General features: G+C 42.7%; 1 protein-coding gene across 1 annotated transcript in view; it reads right to left on the reverse strand.

Annotated features, from left to right (window-relative positions):
* Positions 1–8818: 8818 nt before the first annotated feature.
* LOC143297024 (fanconi-associated nuclease 1-like) overlaps positions 8819–22073 on the reverse strand; it is a 47449-nt gene continuing 34194 nt past the window's right edge. Inside the window, exons 11-15 of the mRNA XM_076609172.1 lie at positions 21431–21627; positions 18560–18658; positions 14378–14506; positions 13391–13496; positions 8819–10188 (exon numbers count right to left, since the gene is read on the reverse strand). Of these exons, the coding sequence (XP_076465287.1) occupies positions 10133–10188; positions 13391–13496; positions 14378–14506; positions 18560–18658; positions 21431–21627 (587 nt within the window). The 3' untranslated portion in view covers positions 8819–10132. The remainder of the gene's footprint in view (positions 10189–13390; positions 13497–14377; positions 14507–18559; positions 18659–21430; positions 21628–22073) is intronic.

Here is a 22073-nt window from a genome sequence, read left to right on the forward strand (position 1 = left end):
CTCCAGCAGGGGTCTGACATTCCTGCCTGTGCAAACTACTATCCGCCTATGCAGAGAAAATGAAACTACGGCCGATAACCTCCCGGAAGTAGGTAACCTCCCCTTTGTCCCGCTGGCTAACGTCCTCTTTTTCCGGCAGCCATTATGACTCCTGTCCTGTGCTCTCCATACAGCTAAGTTTTTTCGTATTTTCTGTCTGTCGATTCTCTGGCATTCTTGTTTTTTTGTCAAATTTTGTCTCGAACCAGGTCACATAATTATATGGTTCGATTGGGATATCGGGCTAAAATTAAGGTGCGATCGATATCGATTCGCGGACACTCTGGGCCCTCTATTTTTGGCCCTCTCAACGCCAACCCGACGCCTCCCCAACTTCCTTCGCTTCCTCCGGTCGACTCCAGACCCTCCACCACCACCTGCACCCTCTCCGGCGAGTTCTAGGGGTACGTTACCCCATACTCGGGTCAGTGGTGCCATTCATTCAAGTCGACGTGATCCGCGTTTCTCGGCCCTGCCAGTCGATCTCTATCACTTTTCCCATGTCAACAATGGAATTGCCATAACCCCTTTAATTACACATACTGGGAATGTGCCATAACCCCTTTGGAAAACACCATACACTGGCTTTGGATCCGCACACTAGACTGGGCCCTATGTGCGATGCGTCTGTGGCGGCGGCCGTGACATTGGCTCACGCGCCCCCCATGCGGCATGCCTCTTCCGTCTCGGATCCTATGGCGACCGAGGCGCTTAGGGATGCCCTCCCCAGGGGTAGGGAGGAAGGTGGACTACTAGGGGACACGCTTGCCCATGCGTGTGCACCCTCCCCTTGTCCGAGTTTCCAATCCAGGGGAGAACTCCTGCTTCGGCACCCTTGCCGGTGTCCGCCGCAGTTACTTCCCTTTACCGGCACGGCTCGCCAACAGTGCAGGTGCGTGCTCGGTCCCTTCAAGCTTTGCGGTGATGACCCCATTTGCCACACCGCCGGTTGCTGCTGTTTACCATCCACTAATGGCGTCTCAGCAAGCTGCTCAACCAAACAACCAGCAACCCATTGGGAACTTGCTGCGGCAATTATGCACTGGTGCCACACCTAGCGCCTGCACCACCCCTTGCGCACAGAGCAGATGCGTGCACAGCCCATTGAACTTCGGCAGTGACAGTTTTTTTCTGCCCCACTGCATATCTCCACTGTTACCCAGACTAATAATTTTCGGCAATTCCACGTCGGAGTGCCTCTTGATAACTCGATTCTGCCACTCGGCAGTGCTCGGGCCGATCTTGTCTGGTTACGGCGCCATTATGCCACATGTCCCCACCGGCTCGCGACCGATTCGGTTCGGGATGCCCACGGCACTAAGGGACATTATTTTTATCGGTTAAGGTGGCATAGAACCACGGACTCTCGCACGCAGCATGACGCTCCTCCCTCTACAGCGAGGAAACGTCACACCGGGGGATATGTGCTCCATCCTTTTCGCCGAATATCGGCGCCAAGGGAGACAACTCCGCATTTGTAACCGACACAGCACGTCACTCCTGCCCCCCGTGCTGTCCACCTACGATGTTTCTTCGAATTCTCATTGGGTCCTCATGCCCATTCATGGACTTTACACATCTTTGCACAGCAACTACACCTTTCTTGCTGTTTCTCAGGCTATTGGCGACTGAACTTTGGGGTTCTTCATCCCCCACACACGCACACAGCCCTCTGCAGGCAACCAGTCCTATAACCATTCTCTTCTTGTGATACACAATAACAGGAAATAAATCACAATATTTCCCCTTCTGTACTTTTGATTTTTATCACAATCAACAATCACGAAATATATATATATATATAGCTATATATATGTATATATAGATGTATTTGTGTATATATATATATATATATATATACATTTAAAAAAAAAAGAAGCCCATATATATGTATGTATATGTATATACGTATATACACACATATATACCTATGAGATATCTTGCTACATTTATTCACTTATAGATGTATACTTATCCCTCAGAATACACATGCATGTGCGCTTATGGGATAGGTTCAGACAACTTTCTTATTAACATGTACAATTATATTTCAATCTCTATTCATTGAGATTCCCTACATAGCAATATAGGCACACTTGCATTTGCGGCCTTCTGTCCACAATGCCCTGAACTCGGCGCCTACGTACTTGCACTTTATTCATATGTTTATGTACATCTCATATTTAGGTGCATACACAGAGTCCTTTCCATTACTGATTATGCACACTTAACCATTTACTTGGCTATATCTGTGCACGCTACACGTATGCTTATACATCCGCTTATTTCTTGTGTTTCGTTCCCTTGTCAGTGGCATATTTCTGACATCAATACTTGAGTTGATGGAAGTTTATATTCCCTTTGCACATGTATGTATTCATTTTCATAAATTCATCCATACCTCGCTTTCGGAGGACGACTGCACTCAGACAAAACTGCCTCATTCACGCCTGAATGTATGCTCCTTCACATTTTAGTAGTGGCTGGTCCTTAGGGACCCACACACCCCCTTCCCACCCACTGGGCTTAGAATGCCCTCGCTTGGTGCAAGGAGGGACAAGGCAACCCAACTCATTTGCCTACAACAATAAACTATAGGGCTGGAGATGCCCTAACTTGGCACAAGGAGGGATGAGGCAGTCCAACTTAGAAGTGCCACTCAGGACACACATGCCCTTCATTCCTCCCCAGTTTGTAAGGCATCCCTTCTTCCCCCCCTTGCCAACAACCACCTTTTGTTTGCACCACTGTGGTTGTGACAACAGCTCCACACGGGCCCTACATCCTAGCCAGCCTTCCCATGAAGAGGTGTCAATCTTTGATTCCCAAAATTTTTGCGGACCCAAAACTGCCCACTGGGCAGAAGACAATCACCCTAAGCCCATCTCTTCCACTCCTCTCTAGTAGCAGAAGGCCTGGGTCATAATTGTTCTCCTCTACATTTGGGAGAAAGGCTTATTGACGAGGACGGATGCGTCTCACAGAGCACACGAGTTCAGGAGTCGATCTGGTTAGGAAAGAGAGATTTCTCTGGGCTGTTGAGGCCAAGCTTTGCAGAGAGACGGGTCGCCGTTCCAGCGTGCATGCTGTAGGGCGCCGTCGGTGAAGTAGTGGGGGCGTTTCCCTTTGTCACCCCTTCTTCTGTATTAGTCTGTTTCACTCTGGGCCAGTGACGTGCCTGGTGACAGGTGAGGGAGTCTGTGTTTGTCGTAACATTTAGTGATGTGACTTGATATCAGAGTGAGGTTTAGGTTGCTTGTAAGGTTAGTGTCATTGAAACTTGAATATTGTTATTGCCTTATTTAGCGCAATGTATATTAAGGAAGATAAGGGGGGTGGGGTGTACTCTTTTACAACTGGTTTAAAAAACAGTCTACAGAGCCGGTGGGGTGTTACAGGTTTTCCGGTGTTTCCTTCTCTTCCGTGCCGCTGCCTTCGACGGGTCCCCAGAACACAAGCCTGGAAACTTCCTCACTCCCGTTCCCACTCCCGCTCCCGCTCCATACTTCCATCTACCCCTTTCCCACCTTCCCACTGTCCCACTCTGACCCCACTGGCATGTAATCGGGGAAAACCAGTTGATCAACAATACTTTCGTTTTCTATTACAATTTCATGGTTGCAATTGTCAACATTGAGCGGAAAATCAAACAAAAAGGGGAAATAACTCGGTTTTTCCTAGACTGATCCCTCAAGACAGACTGTGATTAGTTTCCCTTTAATTGAACACTGCTGAGTGTATGAAAAATTCTGCAATCTGCTGAATCCTACACTATGGCACGTCATTCTGAGTGGGCAGAGCGCCGGCGCATCTCCAAAGAGTTCATGAGGGTGTATAAAATCCCTGTTACAATCATGACCCGATCTTGAAGCGAAACTAAAAAAAAATACTGTAGTAAATATCAGCCCTGACCTTACCTGTGAAAAGCAGATGACAGAAGAGAGATCAATACTTTATGCACTCATTACATGTATGTATAATAGAAATTGTCACTGAGCATTCACCATGGTGTTGGTTTTCTCCTGAAACAAGCTTTCAGGTACGGAGTCATTGAAACTGCCGTAAGTGGAACATTTAGGGGAAAAAAAAAAGAAATGTCTAAGCAGGTTTCCGAAAGTAGTGATAAAAAAACAACAACAACTTTAATTACACAATATTATGTTAGACTAGTTTGAGGGATATGTCAAAAGTCATTATATTAGGAAAGGTTGTGTTATCAATGTTTACCATTGTGGATAAGGCCTAAATGAACCATGAGCATGCTGTCGACAAAGGAGTAAATGTTGCAAGAGCACACATACACATGCATACTACAAACACTATATGTACATCCTACATTTTGACTCCTGGAAAAAGAGGGCGCTAGCCAGCAGGACAAAGCGGAGGTTACCTACTTGTGAGGTTATCGGCCATTGTACTTGCGTTTTCTCCGCATAGGCGGATAGTAGTTTGTACAGGACAGGAATGACAGACCCCTGCCGGAGTCGGCACTAGTTGAGTCACGGTAAGTATGTTATTTAAACGTAATTTTAGATAGAAAATTTCCTAATCAGAAAATTCACACCCAAACTACTGCTGGCTTATTTCACTGTGGTGCCACAGAGTCTGAATAAGTGGTATAAAAATAGAAATGTAGCATTTATAAGGTGCAAACTCCAAAGCAGTTCCCATGAAACAATACATAGAAATAGTGCATAACATGCACAATTAATAACAGACAACAGCACATGAAGACAAGAAAAATTTGGTATAAACAGTAATACACATTGCAAATATCAATAAAATAAAACGCCTTATACACATTCTCTCCCTCCATCATGCACGCACACGTGACAAACACAAGTACACATAGTATAGCCGCGTATTAAAGGGGAATCTTGGGAACAATAGTTTTAACTTTTGTCATTAATGCTGCAATGCAATTAAGTCAAGTGGGGGAGGGGGGTGGGGGGGACTTAAAATGGTAATAAATATGCTCAACGATTTCTTCAAAATAAAGCCCATTTCACCAGTGAGTTCCAAAGACTGATGAATCCCTGTCAAATACAGTTTTTCTATGGTTCTACCACAAACTGTACGGGGAGTACCTCTTATCATGGAGGATGTAAAAGTCATAATTTACCACCCCCTACTCTCTCCTTTGACTTCAATGTGGTTATAATGATTACTGAAAATATGTACAGCTGTATGTGTGTGTTGAGTGAGAGGCTGAGGCAAAAGAGGGATGACAGGATGAGGTGGGGTTTTGTGAGTCTCTACACACACACGCGCTCATATATATATATATGTGTGTGTGTGTGTGTGTGTAATACTTAAGCGATGAGCGCACCAATGAAACCGCCAGTAAAGCAGCCTACAAATATCCCAAATGCAGTTTTTAATCGCCAAAAGTGGCGCTACTTCCACTTCCTAATGTCTTTGACCAACATTCATTCACAATGATCACAACAGAGAGAGATAAAAAATTTGTGGAAGTTAGCAAGAGAATTTTAGAACACATCCGCCATCTTGTCATTGACCTTCCCGGCATTTTTGTTGACATGACCTTCTGTTTCTTGCTCACAATTAAAAGGAAAGAAACACAAATTCAGGACAGAACTCTTACAGTGATACTCACTAAACCATCGACGTGTTTATTGCATATAAATATTCTAAAGTGGATGCTGAATTAACTGGAATGAACTTAAAAGAAAAATTAAATCAATCGTTTCTTTCAGCCCTTTGTAGACTGTGTAGATCTAGAGATCTACTATATGTTGCAATGTGCTTGAAGGAGATGGCAACGTCTCCTTTACCGCCGAAATAAAAGAATAATTGAGATAAAATAAAACACACAAAAAACATGATTCGAACAGCATTATTACGTCCACTACAATCACATCTATCACATGAAGAAGAAAACGTCAATATTGCTAGTTTTTAATTTAGTCATTTGACGTCAGATGTGCCACAACCTTGGGGATTAGTATAAGAACCACAGAATACTAAACCTATTTAGTATTCTGTGATAAGAACTGAACATGGTGCTCGCATGCCTTTTTTTTTTTCCTCCCGAGCTTATCCATCATATTTAATACAGAGCACTTTTCAACGATTTTTTTTTTTTTAATAATTTTTTTTTCTCCTCGTGATTCCTTTACTGGATAAAACGCAAAGTGAGTCTTGAAGGCTTTGCCTCTTGGTCAAAGCACTTTTTGCTTCAGGCAAGTTGCTTTTCTTCACTGGAGTGTCAGATGTGCTTGATCCTGACTGAGTCTATTGTCTGCCTCTGTCTCCGTTTTCTGCTGCGCGATCTCATCATCTTGCCATGCCTTGCACATATTTACTTTGAAGGCATTATCATCCGATTTGCAATGAAAACAAACAAATTGCCTGGTATTAACCCAGATACATTTTCACTGGTCGATTGCCAATTAATTACTATAAATAAGTAATTAATTTGCTGAGCCTTGAAAACACGTCTGCATTTGCCGGTTAACAGTGTTCACCCCCTGTTCTTTACACATATTTTTTATTGTTGACTGATTTTGGCACTACCGCACTGGAGTGCTTTGTTATAACTCGATCCTGCCACTGGGCAGCACTCAGACCGCTCTTGTCTATCCCTTTATACATCAACACAGTCTGATGGTCAGTCCACCACTCAGAGCAATAATTTGAGAGGTTGGACCGCCGTTCAATGACAGGGGGACGCACATCCCACACCAAGCCGACGGACTTGCCCCACCCTCAATATTCGTCACATGACGCATGTAGCATGCCCCAGCTGTCTCGCGCCCAATAGTGACCGATTCGGGCTGGGAAGCCCTGCCTCCTGGTCTCAGACAACATACACCGGTTTTTCTGCCGCCTCAGGTCCCCACTTATCTCCCTAAACAGATCACCCAAATGATACACATTTTTCCTTTGGAACCCTGGTTATGTATACCACATGTAGCTGTGATCTGTCCTAAGGGACAATGTATGCTATTAAAATTTCAAAAACTTACATCGGCCCAGGGCTCATAGCTTCAAATCATGGTCCTGTCATCCATCTGATCATGCTCAGAAACTCTCCACACATCAGGGTTGAGGCCTCACTCAAACGCAAAATTCTCAGGGACAACTCCTGCAGGATGCTGGCCCAAGGGCCACAGTGACTTGCTAGCAGGCCAATACCGCATCCTTTAATAGGAAAGGCAAACCCTCCGCCTTGTCGTGCAATTCTGCACCAGTGTAATTAAAAGGAAATTCTTTTCCCTAAAATTACGTTTAACTAACATATTTACCGTGAACCACATTATACACCCTCCTGACCTCCCCGCTCCTTCTCAGTGTCGGATGCTACAATGCTGTATTTTACACTGCTGTCAAAGAGGACACTGCTTCTGGTAACACAAGGGAGGTAACCACCAAGGGAGGCTATTTGCTGCAGCTTCTTTTGATTTCTCTGCATAGCGGGTTTGTAGTTTTGGACAGGACAGGAATCCAGACCCCTGCCAAAGTCTGCACCAGTGGGTCACGGTAAGTATGTTAGTTAAATTTAATTTTAGGGGAAAAATTTCCTTTTATTCACTGGGATCGAATGAAAACCCTAAGCACTTTAGCTATAGACATGCATACACAAGTCGAACCAAAATGCAAGCAATTATACAAAATTCACCAGATGTAGGTAATGAGACAAGCTGCAAAGAATTGTTAATGAAAGAATGACAAGGGAGTATATTCCAAGGGAAAGGTGCCATGGGAGGTAAGTGACGTAATCACATGCTAGTTTCTGGATGCAAATTGAGTCAGAGTCAGAGTGAAGATCAAATAAGTCTATAAAATGAGAGATATGAACATCAAAACACAGCAGTCCAACTGGAGGCCACTGTAATGAAGAACCTGAAGGAGTGGTATGTGTTGATCAGGAAGATTAAAGAATATCTTCATTGTTTTAAGAGCAAATAAGTAGGACAGTATGGTAGAAGAGAGTAAAATGTAAATAATGGTTGATCTGGATGCACATTTTCACAACATATCACAAGCCCAAAGGTGCTCATTTAATACTTTCACTGCCTGGGAAATAAATCTTAAGATTTAAGTTGAACCTATTTGTATTTTTTCAAAGACTTGCAGTTGTTTTGAAATAAATGTTTTGTTTTGTTTTTTGTCAGATCTTCAACTTGTTCATGATGAATTAATATTAGTCTGGTCATTTGCTCAAAAATATAGATATGATTTTCTGGACAAATGGATTATAGCTACACACATACTAGAGCAACCACAATGAAAAAAACAGATATACATGATTCAGTGTGACCACTCCAAGTGATAACAACATAAATGTCACTGTCAAATCTTTTCACTCAAATCAGTTTTCTTGAAAACAAATCATCATGCCCTTCACTGATCAGTAAAGTAAGACCCAAGAACTTTCATTTCAGACATATGTATCTGTCCATGCTGATAGTCTGGAGAACTTTTTTCTGCCTGCCTGGATTTGCTTGTACCTGTTGGTGTCTGCTGTGCATACAAACTGGTTTCCTCTACACTTTTTAAAAATTTGATTATCATCTACAAAGAGAAAAAAATCAATGCAGTCAGTGCAATCCATGGTCACCAGTCAATATGCTGAATGTTGCCTCCTAGCGACCTAACATCGATGGTTCTGTGCGCACTGCCGATGCTGGGACTGTGACGGACGAACCCGGGTGTGGCCGTGTATGGAGGAATCTAAAATGAGCGGTGTGGGAGTAATGCCACTGAAACGGTGCAGATGATGGGGCAAAAAAAAAAAAAAAAAAAAAAAAAAAAAATGCTGAAGGTTATTTGTTGTCCCCACATTGATCCTCCTGAACACTGACCACAGCCACTCTTCTCCCTCTCTAACCCACTGGTGGTTCGTCCGTCGGGATCGACGAGGACCATCTAGTCATCCTGGGGGTGGGTGGGTTGGGCTATGGAATGAAGGATGGCTGATGACTTGCGCCATGACTTTGTTTATAGTGAGGAGGAGTTGCGCACCGTCGACCTCACTCTCTTGTCCCACTACACTTTGTCCAGTTCCCCTCAGTCTGCCTCCCCTCACCCAGCTTCTGACACTACCCATGCCCTGTGTTGGTTCAGTACTAAGAGTGTCGTTCCCACTGCTTTTATCTTCGCCAACATCACTGTCAGTCATGTGGTCAGTCTCTGCACTGTTTAGCATCACTGCTTGCTTGTCAATCTAGCCAGACTCTTCATCGCTCCCTACATCCATCGAATCATCTGGTAAAAGTTCATCACTGTCTTCTTTGAGTTTGCATTCCAATTCTTTCTGGTCAACAGCTAAAGAATCAATTCTGGTTGTGTAGAATTAGATGGATCTCAAACACAGAGGTTGCTGAACATGTGACAAGTGAGCCAAAACACAGCCAGTAACCCAACCAAATCGTTCAAACACTAAACTTGTCACGACAGCAGCGAAGCGTACATGGCTGTGCCGATGCGTTATCTTACTGGCCAGGCAGCCTCACAAACAAGAATGCAGTCTGACTGAATCATACTTTGGGGATAGAGAGCAGGCTTTATCTGCACAAATCAGTCATACTAAACTATCTAAAGTAAACTAAAACTTTTCAGTTTCAGCATCATACATAAAACTAAAGTCAAAGACTATTTCAGAGTTCATTTTCAACAATTTGCCACACTCAGTCTGAAATTTTATATGCATTTTAATCATTTGAATGATATAACACACCAAGTACATTCACCAGAAGTGTATACCCATTTGTACCTATGTTCATGATACATACATACATACATAGGTAATACAACCATCTAAATACTTGACAAAATGAATGAATGTTGGACTGCCGACACTGGCACTGCAACAGACGAACCAGGGTGTGGCTGTGTATGAAAGTCTCAGAATGTGTGACATTGGAGTAATGCCACTGAGGATAGGAAAAAAAAAAAGAAAAAAAAGATGTATGAACATGTGACTAAATGACCTTGTGAACAGACAATATAAACTGAATAAACCGTTGAGAATACTTGATAAACCATCATTCCACCAAGTTCTCTTGATCCATACATCCTTCACAATTCAAAAAACACAAAACTTGCATCCCAATAGCCAGCATCTCAGCTACACAGTGCCAGGTTCTTGTGAAGACTGAGGCTTCAGCTTCTTCACTCCAACAGCTGTATGAGAAACAAAACAGGCAAAACTCTGTAACGCTGGAGATTAAAAAAAAAAAAATTTAAAGAAAGTGCTGTGGTATATAGAACAGATTCAATACAACTGCAGAACACTTATCTAAACAAACAGGATTTGCATACTCAAAAATCAAAGACTATTCAAATTGGGTTCACAGACCTGCCAATTACTATGTTTTGAGTAAAGCGCACTGCTCTGCTGAGCTTCAGAATGTTGTGCTTCAGCAATCCCAAAATGTTATGCAGAAGTGCCAAGAATCAAGTGGTGGATTTTTCTTATTTTTGTGTGTGTTTGTTTCTATTTTCTTTTATAACACTGTGAATGAACTGAACATGCACAAAAGAGTGCGGAGAAGGCCAGAAACTAGGCCTGCAATGTTGGTGGTGCTCTGCTTTCAGCCAGTCAGTATTTCATTCTATGATTCATGACTGGCCGGAGTCAGTCGCAGCTCAGTTTATTTTTTGCCCTCACTTCCGTCCAGGAGAATGAAACTTCCAACCAAATCTGACTCCCTTCTAGCATTCACTTCTCTCCAGCACTCCTTGTAAGGAAGAAAATGTCTGTGAAAATAACAACCAGTGATGAATTGACACTGGCAGCAAAGAAGCTAGTATCTGCACAGTGCTACCACATAGCTTAAAGGAAAGAATATTCATGAACATGACCTCCTTCCGCTCAAACCACTCGGTGCATTGTGTGTCAGCTTGACTTCAGCGGCACATGGTGGAGTGAACAAAGTCTTACAACTCATTAAAAAAAAAGAAGAAAAAAAAAAGGGTGGCGCTCTCAGTGTAGCGACATGCAGCCCAAATTTCATACACAGAAATCTGTAATACAATACAACACAATACAGTACAATACAATACTTGACAATTGCTTACATCAAAACACTTCACATCTCTAAAGTGGTTCTCCCGAGCTAAATCTCAGTGATGTAGGACAAACCCTTTCTGAGACTTTTAAATAATAAAAAAAAAGCAATCCTTTTCAGAGGTAAAAGTGTGTGTATGTGTGTGTGTGTGTGTTTATGTGTCAGGACTCCTGTGCTTTTATGTGTAGTGTTGGGCCTGTGCACTTTTCTTTGTGCTTTCATATCAGTGAAACTGCATGTTTTTTGCATATCTGTTGTGTGTGTATGAGCGTGTCTGTATGTTTATTTACATTCATTTGCTTATCAGTTATCTGTTCATCTATTTATTATCATTATAGTCTTCTTATTTTATTTATTTATCTATTTTATTTTTTCTTTTCCTGCATTTCATTGTATTTCATTGTCTATCTGCTTACTTTTTTCTTACATTATCCATTTATTTATTCATTATTTCAATGATGTATCCATTTCTATGTTTATACACTTTTTCCCCCTCAAGGCTTGACTCTGCATGTTGGGTTACGCTGCTGGTCAGGCATCTGCTTAGCAGATGTGGTGTAACGTGTATGGATTTGTCCAAACACAGTGACGCCTCCTTGAGTGGTAAGATACAAATACTGATGGCTCATTTTTGAAATTTTCCAAGAGTTTTTAAAATAAATGAACTGATTCTTGTTCTCCAAGGGCCTTGAAAACAGAAGTTAAGGAGTTTCAAGACAGTCAGTCAGTGTATGGACCCTATTTAGTGCACAATGTATCATGTATGGTCATCAAATTGCAAACAATTGAACACTTTCTCAAAAAGCAATTTCCCTGGCTCCATGTGTAAAAATCACACCCAAATTTCTGAACACAAGTATGAGTGCATTTTCACCCATGGACCACAGCCTTGAAATGGCTCCTCATGGTTGGCTCGCATGCTGTATAAGCAACATGATTTGACCTGACCCATGGAATATAGAAATGGATAGAATTTCTGTAAAAAGAGGTGTACTTCTTACATGCTAGTCAGGCGAGGTTTTCACAAGACATGCTAGGAAGGTGCAGTTCTTTTTTCTACTTCGCAGCAAGAGAGGCTGGGATCTTGCAAGTCGAGGATAGGTAGTCGTCAGAGCAATTTTGCCATGAGGTAAGGATAAAATCTACTTCCTGCCTCGCATGCACTCCTCGCACTTGCCACTCGCTCTCTCACAACTAACATGCGAGCCCACTCGTGAACTGGAAATGCGTCTCAAATCTCTTTCAACTCACAGAGCACAGGAAAAGACGCTGACCTTTCTGCCCACTGTGCAGAATGGGTTGAAAATGGTACATGATGCAAAACATGGCACGGAAGGTCCCACTGCCTTTTATGATTGTAGGGGCAGTGAATTTATATCCACTGTATCTAGGGCTCAGCACAGGGAGGCAGTGAATTCATATCCACTGTGTCTAGGGCTCAGCACAGGAAGGCAGTGAATTCATGTCCACTGTGTCTAGGGCTAAGCACAGGAAGGCAGTGAATTCATATCCACTGTGTCTAGGGCTCAGCACAGGAAGGCAGTGAATTCATGTCCACTGTGTCTAGGGTTCAGCATAGAAAGGCAGTGAATTCATATCCACTGTGTCTAGGGTTCGGCATAGGAAGGCAGTGAATTCATATCCACTGTGTTTAGGGCTCAGCAAAGGAAGGCAGTGAATTCATATCCACTGTGTTTAGGACTCGGCATAGGAAGGCAGTGAATTCATGTCCACTGTGTCTAGGGCTCAGCACAGGAAGGCAGTGAATTCATGTCCACTGTGTCTAGGGTTCAGCATAGAAAGGCAGTGAATTCATATCCACTGTGTCTAGGGCTAAGCACAGGAAGGCAGTGAATTCATATCCACTGTGTCTAGGGCTCAGCACAGGAAGGCAGTGAATTCATATCCAATGTGTCCAGGGCTCAGCATAGGAAGGCAGTGAATTCATATCCAATGTGTCCAGGGCTCAGCATAGGAAGGCAGTGAATTCATATCCAATGTGTCTAGGGCTCAGCATAGGAAGGCAGTGAATTCATGTCCACTGTGTCCAGGGTTCAGCATAGAAAGGCAGAGCAAATCCTCTCCATCCACCCTTTAACCGTCCCCAACCAAAGTCGGGTACCCATTTACTGTTTAGTGGAGTGAGGAAAACCGAACTTAAGTGCCTTTCCCATGTACACAACACCAAATGGTGCCTCAAACCCTGATTAAAAATCCAACAGTGAACCAAGTCTGCCATACCACCCCCCAAAAATCACATCCCTGGGTGGCAAAGATGAAGAGAAAAGCAGCACAGTTCAAGAAGTGTGACTCACGTTTGACATGGCAGACTTCAGCGTCCACCCCTAGTTTCAGCAGGTGATCCAACCACAGCATCTGTTTGTGGGACAGGCGGTCACCAGGGCCCTTCACCTCACAGATCTGTAGTGATAAAATGATAATAAACAAAAATACTTTGTAATGGGCTCTATGCATCTGACATGAAACAAAACCTGCAGACAATACTGTATAATAACACACAACTGTACATAAGGAAAAAATCTATACAGCACAGCCATGTGCAAACAAGCCCTACACATTTCAAATAACTATGTTCTCTTTGGCAAATCAAACATTTTACCAAAATGCTTTCCTTAAGTTGTTTGAAACAAATAAAACCAAAGAAAATAAAAATATCTCATCTCTGAACACTAAAAATGTTGAAAATGTTTTTGAGGTGGAAGCTGTGTTATTGCGGATAGTAGTTTGCACAGGACAGGAATGTCAGACCCCTGCCAGAGTCTGCACTAGTGGGTCACGGTTAAGTATGTGAAATTTGGCCAAGCAGAGCAAACCAATGGGCCTAGTTTGCATCAGTTTGACATGGTACAGTATATGACACCAAAAGATATCTTTGTAAATCACCAGCCTCCTGTGTTTAACTTGAGATCCAATCCATCCTCCAAATCAATCAGCTTTTACAACACTGTTGACGGGTGTAATTCATGTACACAGGAGGGTCAAAACATGTTTCTTTTTCAGACTACAACCAAAATGGGAGTGTATGGCTCCTACCCTCCCTCTCCCCAACCACCCTTAATCTTTTGGAAACAACTTATCCATAGTATTTTGGACATCATCATTTCCTGCATTTTCATTATCATATTTCATTACTATAATTATCATTAATGCTTACAACAGACTGCACATGTTTTTTGTTTTTTTTTCATTTCTCTCTGTTCTTGTAGTTTGCAGATCATCTGATTTCCTGCATTTTCTGAACATTATTATCATCATTATCATTATTATTATTATTACATCACCTTGAGCTGTTTGGTGCAGGTATTCCACAAGGTGAGATCAGGAAAGCCTCCACGTGTGTGTCTAGGCTGCTGTGCATAGCGGCGAAGGATTCCAGACAACACCCTACCCCCCATGCAACTCACCAGTCCCTGCAACGAGCCAGTACCTCTCAAAACATGACGGGATATAACCTGTGCTCTCCCCCCCATGCAACTCACCAGTCCCAGAACAAACCAGTACCTCTCAAAACATGACGAGATATAACCTGTACTCCCCCCCCCCCCCCATGCAACTCACCAGTCCTGGAACAAACCAGTACCTCTCAAAACATGACGAGATATAACCTGTACTCCCCCCCCCCCCCCCCATCCCCCCATGCAACTCATCAGTCCCAGAACAAGCCAGTACCTCTCAAAACATGACGAGATATAACCTGTACTCCCCCCCCCCCCCCCCCATGCAACTCACCAGTCCTGGAACAAGCCAGTACCTCTCAAAACATGACGAGATATAACCTGTACTCTCCCCCCCCCCCCCCCCCCCATCCCCCCATGCAACTCATCAGTCCCAGAACAAGCCAGTACCTCTCAAAACATGACGAGATATAACCTGTACTCTCCCCCCATGCAACTCATCAGTCCTGCAACGAGCCAGTACCTCTAAAACTGTAATGGAATATAACCTGTATGTATCAACAAACCCGTCTGCATTGGTCAAGCAATTCTGAGCAAGAAACGCCTCAGTTTCGCCCTTCCAGTTTCCATTCCTGACAGTTTTATGGAGACAGCAGTGATAACTAAACAACACAAAGCTACACCCCCCCCCCCCCCCCTACACACACACACTCTCTCTCTCTCTTGGTTGTCTCACTGATGTCTTAGTTTGTCTGTGTGTGAGTAGTATATCATGCCTGACTTCTTCTTTTTTCTTTTTAAAAAATTTTTTTTCTATCTCTCCTTGTAACATTTGTTTCCCCGAGTGTGCGAATATGTATGTGATTCTGTTTGTGGTCGATGGACTATCCACCCCCCACCCCACTTACCTTCCTTCTTTTCAAGTTTTTTGTCTTTTTTTTTTTTTTTTTAATAGTACTTAATTCTTTTTTTTTTTCTTCTTCTTCTCTCTCTTTTTCTTGTACTTGATAATTGCGAATTTGTGCGTGTTTTTTGTTTTCTTGTGTGTGTGTGTGTGTGTGTGTGTGTGTGTGTGTGTGTGTGTGTGTTTTCTTCTTTTTTCTCTCTTTGACCAGGGCTGGGTGGAAAAAAGCATGTGTACTTGCTTATCTCATTACCCTGGTGAAATAAAATTTCGTTTCGTTTCGTTTCGTTTCTCTCACACATCCATGCGCACACAGCACAATGCATACACATGTAAACACTTTCTGAAACAGAGATAAAGATTTAGAATTTATGATAAAAGCACATCCATTCATGTGTACACAGCACAATGCATACAGTACATGTAAACACTTTCTGAGACAGAGAAAAATATTCAACATTTAATGTGTGATAAACGCAAAGGATGATCTCCAATCTTTCACACGCAGCAAGCTTACTGTTGTCAGATAAATGTACTGCCATCAGAAATAATTTTTCCTAGCAAAATTTATTCCACCTCCCAATAAACAATGTACTCTCTCAAAAAAGCCACAGATGAAAATACGTTGGTTTTTTTTTTTGGTTTTTTTTAACACTTGTTATGTTCAAAATCCATTTCACAGAAAACAAAGTATCTTCTCAGACAAGCCACATATTTAAAAATAATTACTGCTGTAGTTGTTTATTTTGTTTATTTGTTTCTTTCTAGATGTTTCAATTCATGCAAATAAAAGGCACATGAAAGGGGCTTTGCATATGTACTATAGATGAATAAATACACACACACACATACACACACACATGGGGCATCAAACATAAGATGGTTCAAATCAAATCAAATCAAATTATGGTGCTTAGAGCCTTGCCAACTGATCTCAAGGCTATTGCCACGTTAACACCTACCATAAGATGGTTGAGAGCTGACCTACAGTCTGGCTACAGAGAGGAAGGGTTTTTGTGCATACAGTGAAGACATGCATGATACAGTGAAGGCACACATAGGACAAGGAAATACATACTTATGGGGTGTCAAACACAAAATGGATGAGAAGAGCAGGAAGGAAGATATTCTGTCAAAACACACTGGTGATTGTAGACATCTAATTAAAGAATTCATTTTCACATTTTGATATTGTTAAAAAAAAAAAAATTCAATGGTAGGAGATTCTTCTTTTTCTTCTTCTTCTGCGTTCGTGGGCTGCAACTCCCAAGTTCACTCGCATGTACACGAGTGGGCTTTTACGTGCATGACCATTTTTACCCCGCCATGTAGGCAGCCATACTCCGTTTTCGGGGGTGTGCATGCTGGGTATGTTTTTGTTTCCATAACCCACTGAACGCTGACATGGATTACAGGATCTTTAACGTGCGTATTTGATCTTCTGCATGCGTTTACACACGAAGGGGGTTCAGGCACTAGCAGGTCTGCACACATGTTGACCTGGGAGATCGTAAAAATCTCCACCCTTTACCCACCAGGCAGCGTCACCGTGATTCGAACCCGGGACCCTCAGACTGAAAGTCCAACACTTTAACCACTTGGCTATTGCGCCCATCAAAGGTAGGAGATGAAGGGGTGGGTTGTATGGTGGACTGGGGGAAATAGAACATATGGAGGGGAGGGGGGGGGGAGGGAGAACAAAGATGAAAATTTTGAATAAACAAAAGTACAATTAAAACAAATCACTTAACAATCTTTGTGAAAAGGAAGTCATTAGTTTATCAAAAGTGGAAGATTAAAGTTCCCGTAGCTTTTTACAACTACTGGGGCTACAATGAATTAACGACAGGAAAGGCGGCCTAGTGGTTAACACGTCTGCCTCGAAAGCAAGAGAATCTGAGGGCACGGGATTGAATCACACGCTCACCAGAAGTTTCTTCCACTTAAACCTTGATTTGTGGTCTGGGTGCTAGTAATTCAGATAAAACAAGAAACCGAGGTCCCATGTGCGGCATGCACTTAGTGAACAAAAGAAATAAAAAAGAAAAAAAGGTGGTGCTGGACTGTGGCAATGTGCTCTCCCTGGAGGAGAACAGCTTGAATTTCACACTGAGAAAACTGTTGTGACAATACAATAACATACAATACAATATAATATAATACAATACAATGCAGTACAATACAACACAGTGCAGTGCAGTACAACATGACGCAACACAATACAACATAATACAATGCAGTACAATAAAACACAATGCAACACAATGCAATACAATACAACACAAAACACAATACAACGCAGCATGATACAACACAATACAATACAATGCAATACAACACAACACTTTACAAAACAATACATTACAAAACAGAACAATAAAATACATTACAACACAGCATGATACAACACAACACAACCCAACCCAACACGACACAAAACAACAAACCAAACACAACACAAAACAACACAACCCAACAAGACACAACCCAACACAACACATTACAACACAACCCAACAAGACACAACACAACCCAAACACAACCCAAACCAACCCAACACAACCCAACCCAACCCAACACATACACAACCCAACCCAAACCAACAAGACACAACCCAACACAAACACAACCCAACCCAACAAGACACAACAGAACAAACACAACACACCACAAACCCAACCCAACCCAGCAAGACACAACCCAACCCAACCCAACAAGACACAACCCAACCCAACCCAACCAGACAACCCAACCCAACCCAACACAAACCCAAGAACAACAAGACACAACAGAACAAACACAACCCAACACAAACACAACCCAACACAACCCAACAAGACACAACACAACACAAACCAAACCCAACCCAACAAGACACAACACAACAAGACACAACCCAACACAAACACAACCCAACCCAACAAGACACAACCCAACACAAACAAAACCCAACCCAATAAGACACAACAGAACAAACACAACACAACACAAACCCAACCCAACCCAACCCAACCCAGCAAGACAAAACACAGCCCAACCCAACCCAACAAGACACAACACAACCCAACCCAACCCAACCCAGCAAGACACAACCCAACCCAACCCAACCCAACACAAGAGCAACAAGTGAAAACGAGCCCAAGGTGTGGTTGAGGGCAGACCACCTGCACTTCGCCCACACTGGAGAACCGATCCCAGTTGATGCCGGCACACATGGCCCCATGCTGCCCCTCCCAGGTCAACGCCACCATGGCTCGCAGTGTCTGAAAAAAGAATTCACCAGGTCCGTGTGTCTGTCTTTCTTGGTATCAAAACTAGAAGCCTTATTTCTTTGGTTCGATACCAAGAAACAAGACCAAATACAGTGTTCAATAAAGAAAAAGGAAAACTTTAGGAATTCACCGGGTCTGTATGTCTGTCTTTCTTGGTATCAAAACTAGAAGCCTTATTTCTTTGGTTCGATACCAAGAAACAAGACCGAATACAGTGTTCAATAAAGAAAAAGGAAAACTTTAGGAATTCACCGGGTCTGTATGTCTGTCTTTCTTGGTATCAAAACTAGAAGCCTTATTTCTTTGGTTCGATACCAAGAAACAAGACCGAATACAGTGTTCAATAAAGAAAAAGGAAAACTTTAGGAATTCACCGGGTCTGTATGTCTGTCTTTCTTGGTATCAAAACTAGAAGCCTTATTTCTTTGGTTTAATACCAAGAAACAAGACCAAATACAGCGTTCAATAAACAAAAAGGTAAACTTCAGCAACAACTACTGCCATGGCCTGCTGAGTCTGAAAACATTAACTCTCTCCATACGAACGGCGAAAGAGACGACGTTAACAGCGTTTCACCCCAATTACCGTCATCAAAATATTGCAAGCGGAAGGCTTTTATACTGAAGAGGTGAATGTTGACAAAGAATACCACCATTCAACGACGGAAGCTAAAGGTTGGGTCATTGAGACACCCACTGGACATCCGAGGGATCTGTGTAGAGGAGAAGAGAGGACTGGCCGTACCGAGTGAGTTAAGGAAATCACCAGGTCTGTCTTTCTTGGTATCAAATTGAAGCTTATTTACTTGGTTTAATACCAAGAAACAAGACAAAATACAGCGTTTGATGAGGAAAAAAAGGAAAACTTGAGCAACAACCGCCACAATGGTCTGCAGAGTCTGAAAACATTAAGGAATTCACCCGGTCCGTGTCTTTCTTGGAATTAAAACTGAAGCTTATTTATCTGGTATAAACATTTTTTAATATAAAGAAACAAGACAAAACACAGCGTTCAATAAAGAAAAAGGAAAAATTGAGCCACAACAAGCCTGAGCTTATATAGTGCTCTTTCTTGTGTCACAAACGATCAACAAACGCAGTGGCTTTTTAATATTTTTTTTATCCTGCCAAATGGCGCATGTGTCGATTTACATACATAATATATATATATATATATATATATATATATATATATATATATATATATATATATGTCACTTAGTCTTACATATGTATATTTTAGCCAATGTCATGTGAAACTGTTTTGTACATATTTTACGACACTTAGCCTTTAATTAGTATATTCTACTGTACAGCACAGTGAGCCCCATCTGAGATGGGGGTACTGCGCTATATAAGCCTGCATTTTATTATTATTATTGTTATTATTATTATAGTTGTTAATATATTGCTAAAAAAAGAAAGAACATGGAGTCATTACATTTCTGCAGCTCCTGTATGTCATGTTGGAGTTTTACTGAAGATACATAAGTGTGTGTGTGTGTGTGTGTGTGTGTGTGTGTGTGTGTGTGTGCTTATGCGTGTGTGTATGTGTGTGTTTGTGTGCATGCGTGCATGTGTGCCTGCATGTAAGTGTGTGTGTCAGTGAAGGGCTGTCAACCTCACTGGGATAAGACAGAGCTTACAGGTCAAGGTGTCAGTCACCACTTTTGTATTCAGATTTATTCCCCTCAGGCGCAATAGCCAAATGGTTAAAGCGTTGGACTTTCAATCTGAGGGTCCTGGGTTTGAATCTCAGTGACGGCGCCTGGTGGGTAAAGGGTGGAGATTCTTCCAATCTCCCAGGTCAACATATGTGCAGACCTGCTAATGCCTGAACCCCTTCATGTGTATATGCATGCAGAAGATCAAATACGCATGTTAAAGATCCTGTAATCCATGTCAGCGTTCAGTGGGTTATGGAAACAAGAACATACCCAGCAAGCACCCCCCTGAAAATGGAGTATGGCTGCCGACATGGCGGGGTAAATGAACAAAACGGTCATACACATAAAATGTTACATGTCTGTCTGAGTGTGTATGTGTGCGAGCCTGAAATCTGATTGAATGAAACAGGAAATGAATGATGAGCGCCCAGTGGCAGCCGTCAGTCGGCTCTACCCAGGTAGGCAGCCTGTTGCGTAAATGACCACATGTTTGTCAAGCGCTTAGAGCTTGGTCTTTGACTGAGGATAGGCGCTATGTAAGTATTCATATCAAACAATCAATCAGTCAATTACGTTACTCTTGTTCAATAAAATCACTTACACCGTTGAAAAGTACACAAAAAGTCGTAAACGCCTATCAAACTCACACCACACTGATGTAACATCATGAGGGTTCCCCAGTCAAGGGGTTCACTATAACCTGATGTCATGTCATTATGGTTCACCAGTCAAGGGGTTCACTATAACCTGATGTCACGACATTACGGTTCACCAGTCAAGGCGTTCACTATAACCTGATGTCACATCATTACGGTTCACCAGTCAAGGCGTTCATTATAACCTGATGTCACGACATTACGGTTCACCAGTCAAGGGGTTCACTATAACCTGATGTCACGACATTACGGTTCACCAGTCAAGGCGTTCATTATAACCTGATGTCACGACATTACGGTTCACCAGTCAAGGGGTTCACTATAACCTGATGTCACGTCATTACGGTTCACCAGTCAAGGGGTTCACTATAACCTGATGTCACGTCATTACGGTTCACCAGTCAAGGGGTTCACTATAACCTGCTACACTTGTTCCCAGACCTCTTCATCGCTGCTTTCAATGACAGCCAGTCGCTCATCAATGGTCTTCTGGCGACGCTGATAAAACGCGTCAGTGTGGAAGTCCAGAGGAGAGGACTGGTAAGGGCTGTGGAAAGCGTCCGTCACGTCCATGAACAACGCCTCCCAAAAGTACAGACAGAACAATGTGGAGACGACTGAACCTTCCGCGTGGATGCCTGAAAGTCAAAGGTTAAAAGGTTAGCTCGACGGGCACAATAGCCGAGTGGTTAAAGCGTTGGACTGTCAATCTGAGGGTCCCGGGTTCGAATCACGGTGACGGCGCCTGGTGGGTAAAGGGTGGAGATTTTTACGATCTCCCAGGTCAACATATGTGCAGACCTGCTAGTGCCTGAACCCCCTTCATGTGTATATGCAAGCAGAAGATCAAATACGCACGTTAAAGATCCTGTAATCCATGTCAGCGTTCGGTGGGTTATGGAAACAAGAACATACCCAGCATGCACACTCCCTAAAACGGAGTATGGCTGCCTACATGGCGGGGTAAAAACGGTCATACACGTAAAAGCCCACTCGTGTGCATACAAGTGAACGCAGAAGAAGAAGAAGAAAAAGGTTAGCTCACTGAGCCCTATGCCTCAGCATTTTGCTCTGGTGTCAAAGT

The sequence above is a fragment of the Babylonia areolata genome, chromosome 22 (assembly GCF_041734735.1).
Source record: "Babylonia areolata isolate BAREFJ2019XMU chromosome 22, ASM4173473v1, whole genome shotgun sequence".
NCBI classification, from domain to species: Eukaryota; Metazoa; Mollusca; class Gastropoda; order Neogastropoda; family Buccinidae; genus Babylonia; species Babylonia areolata.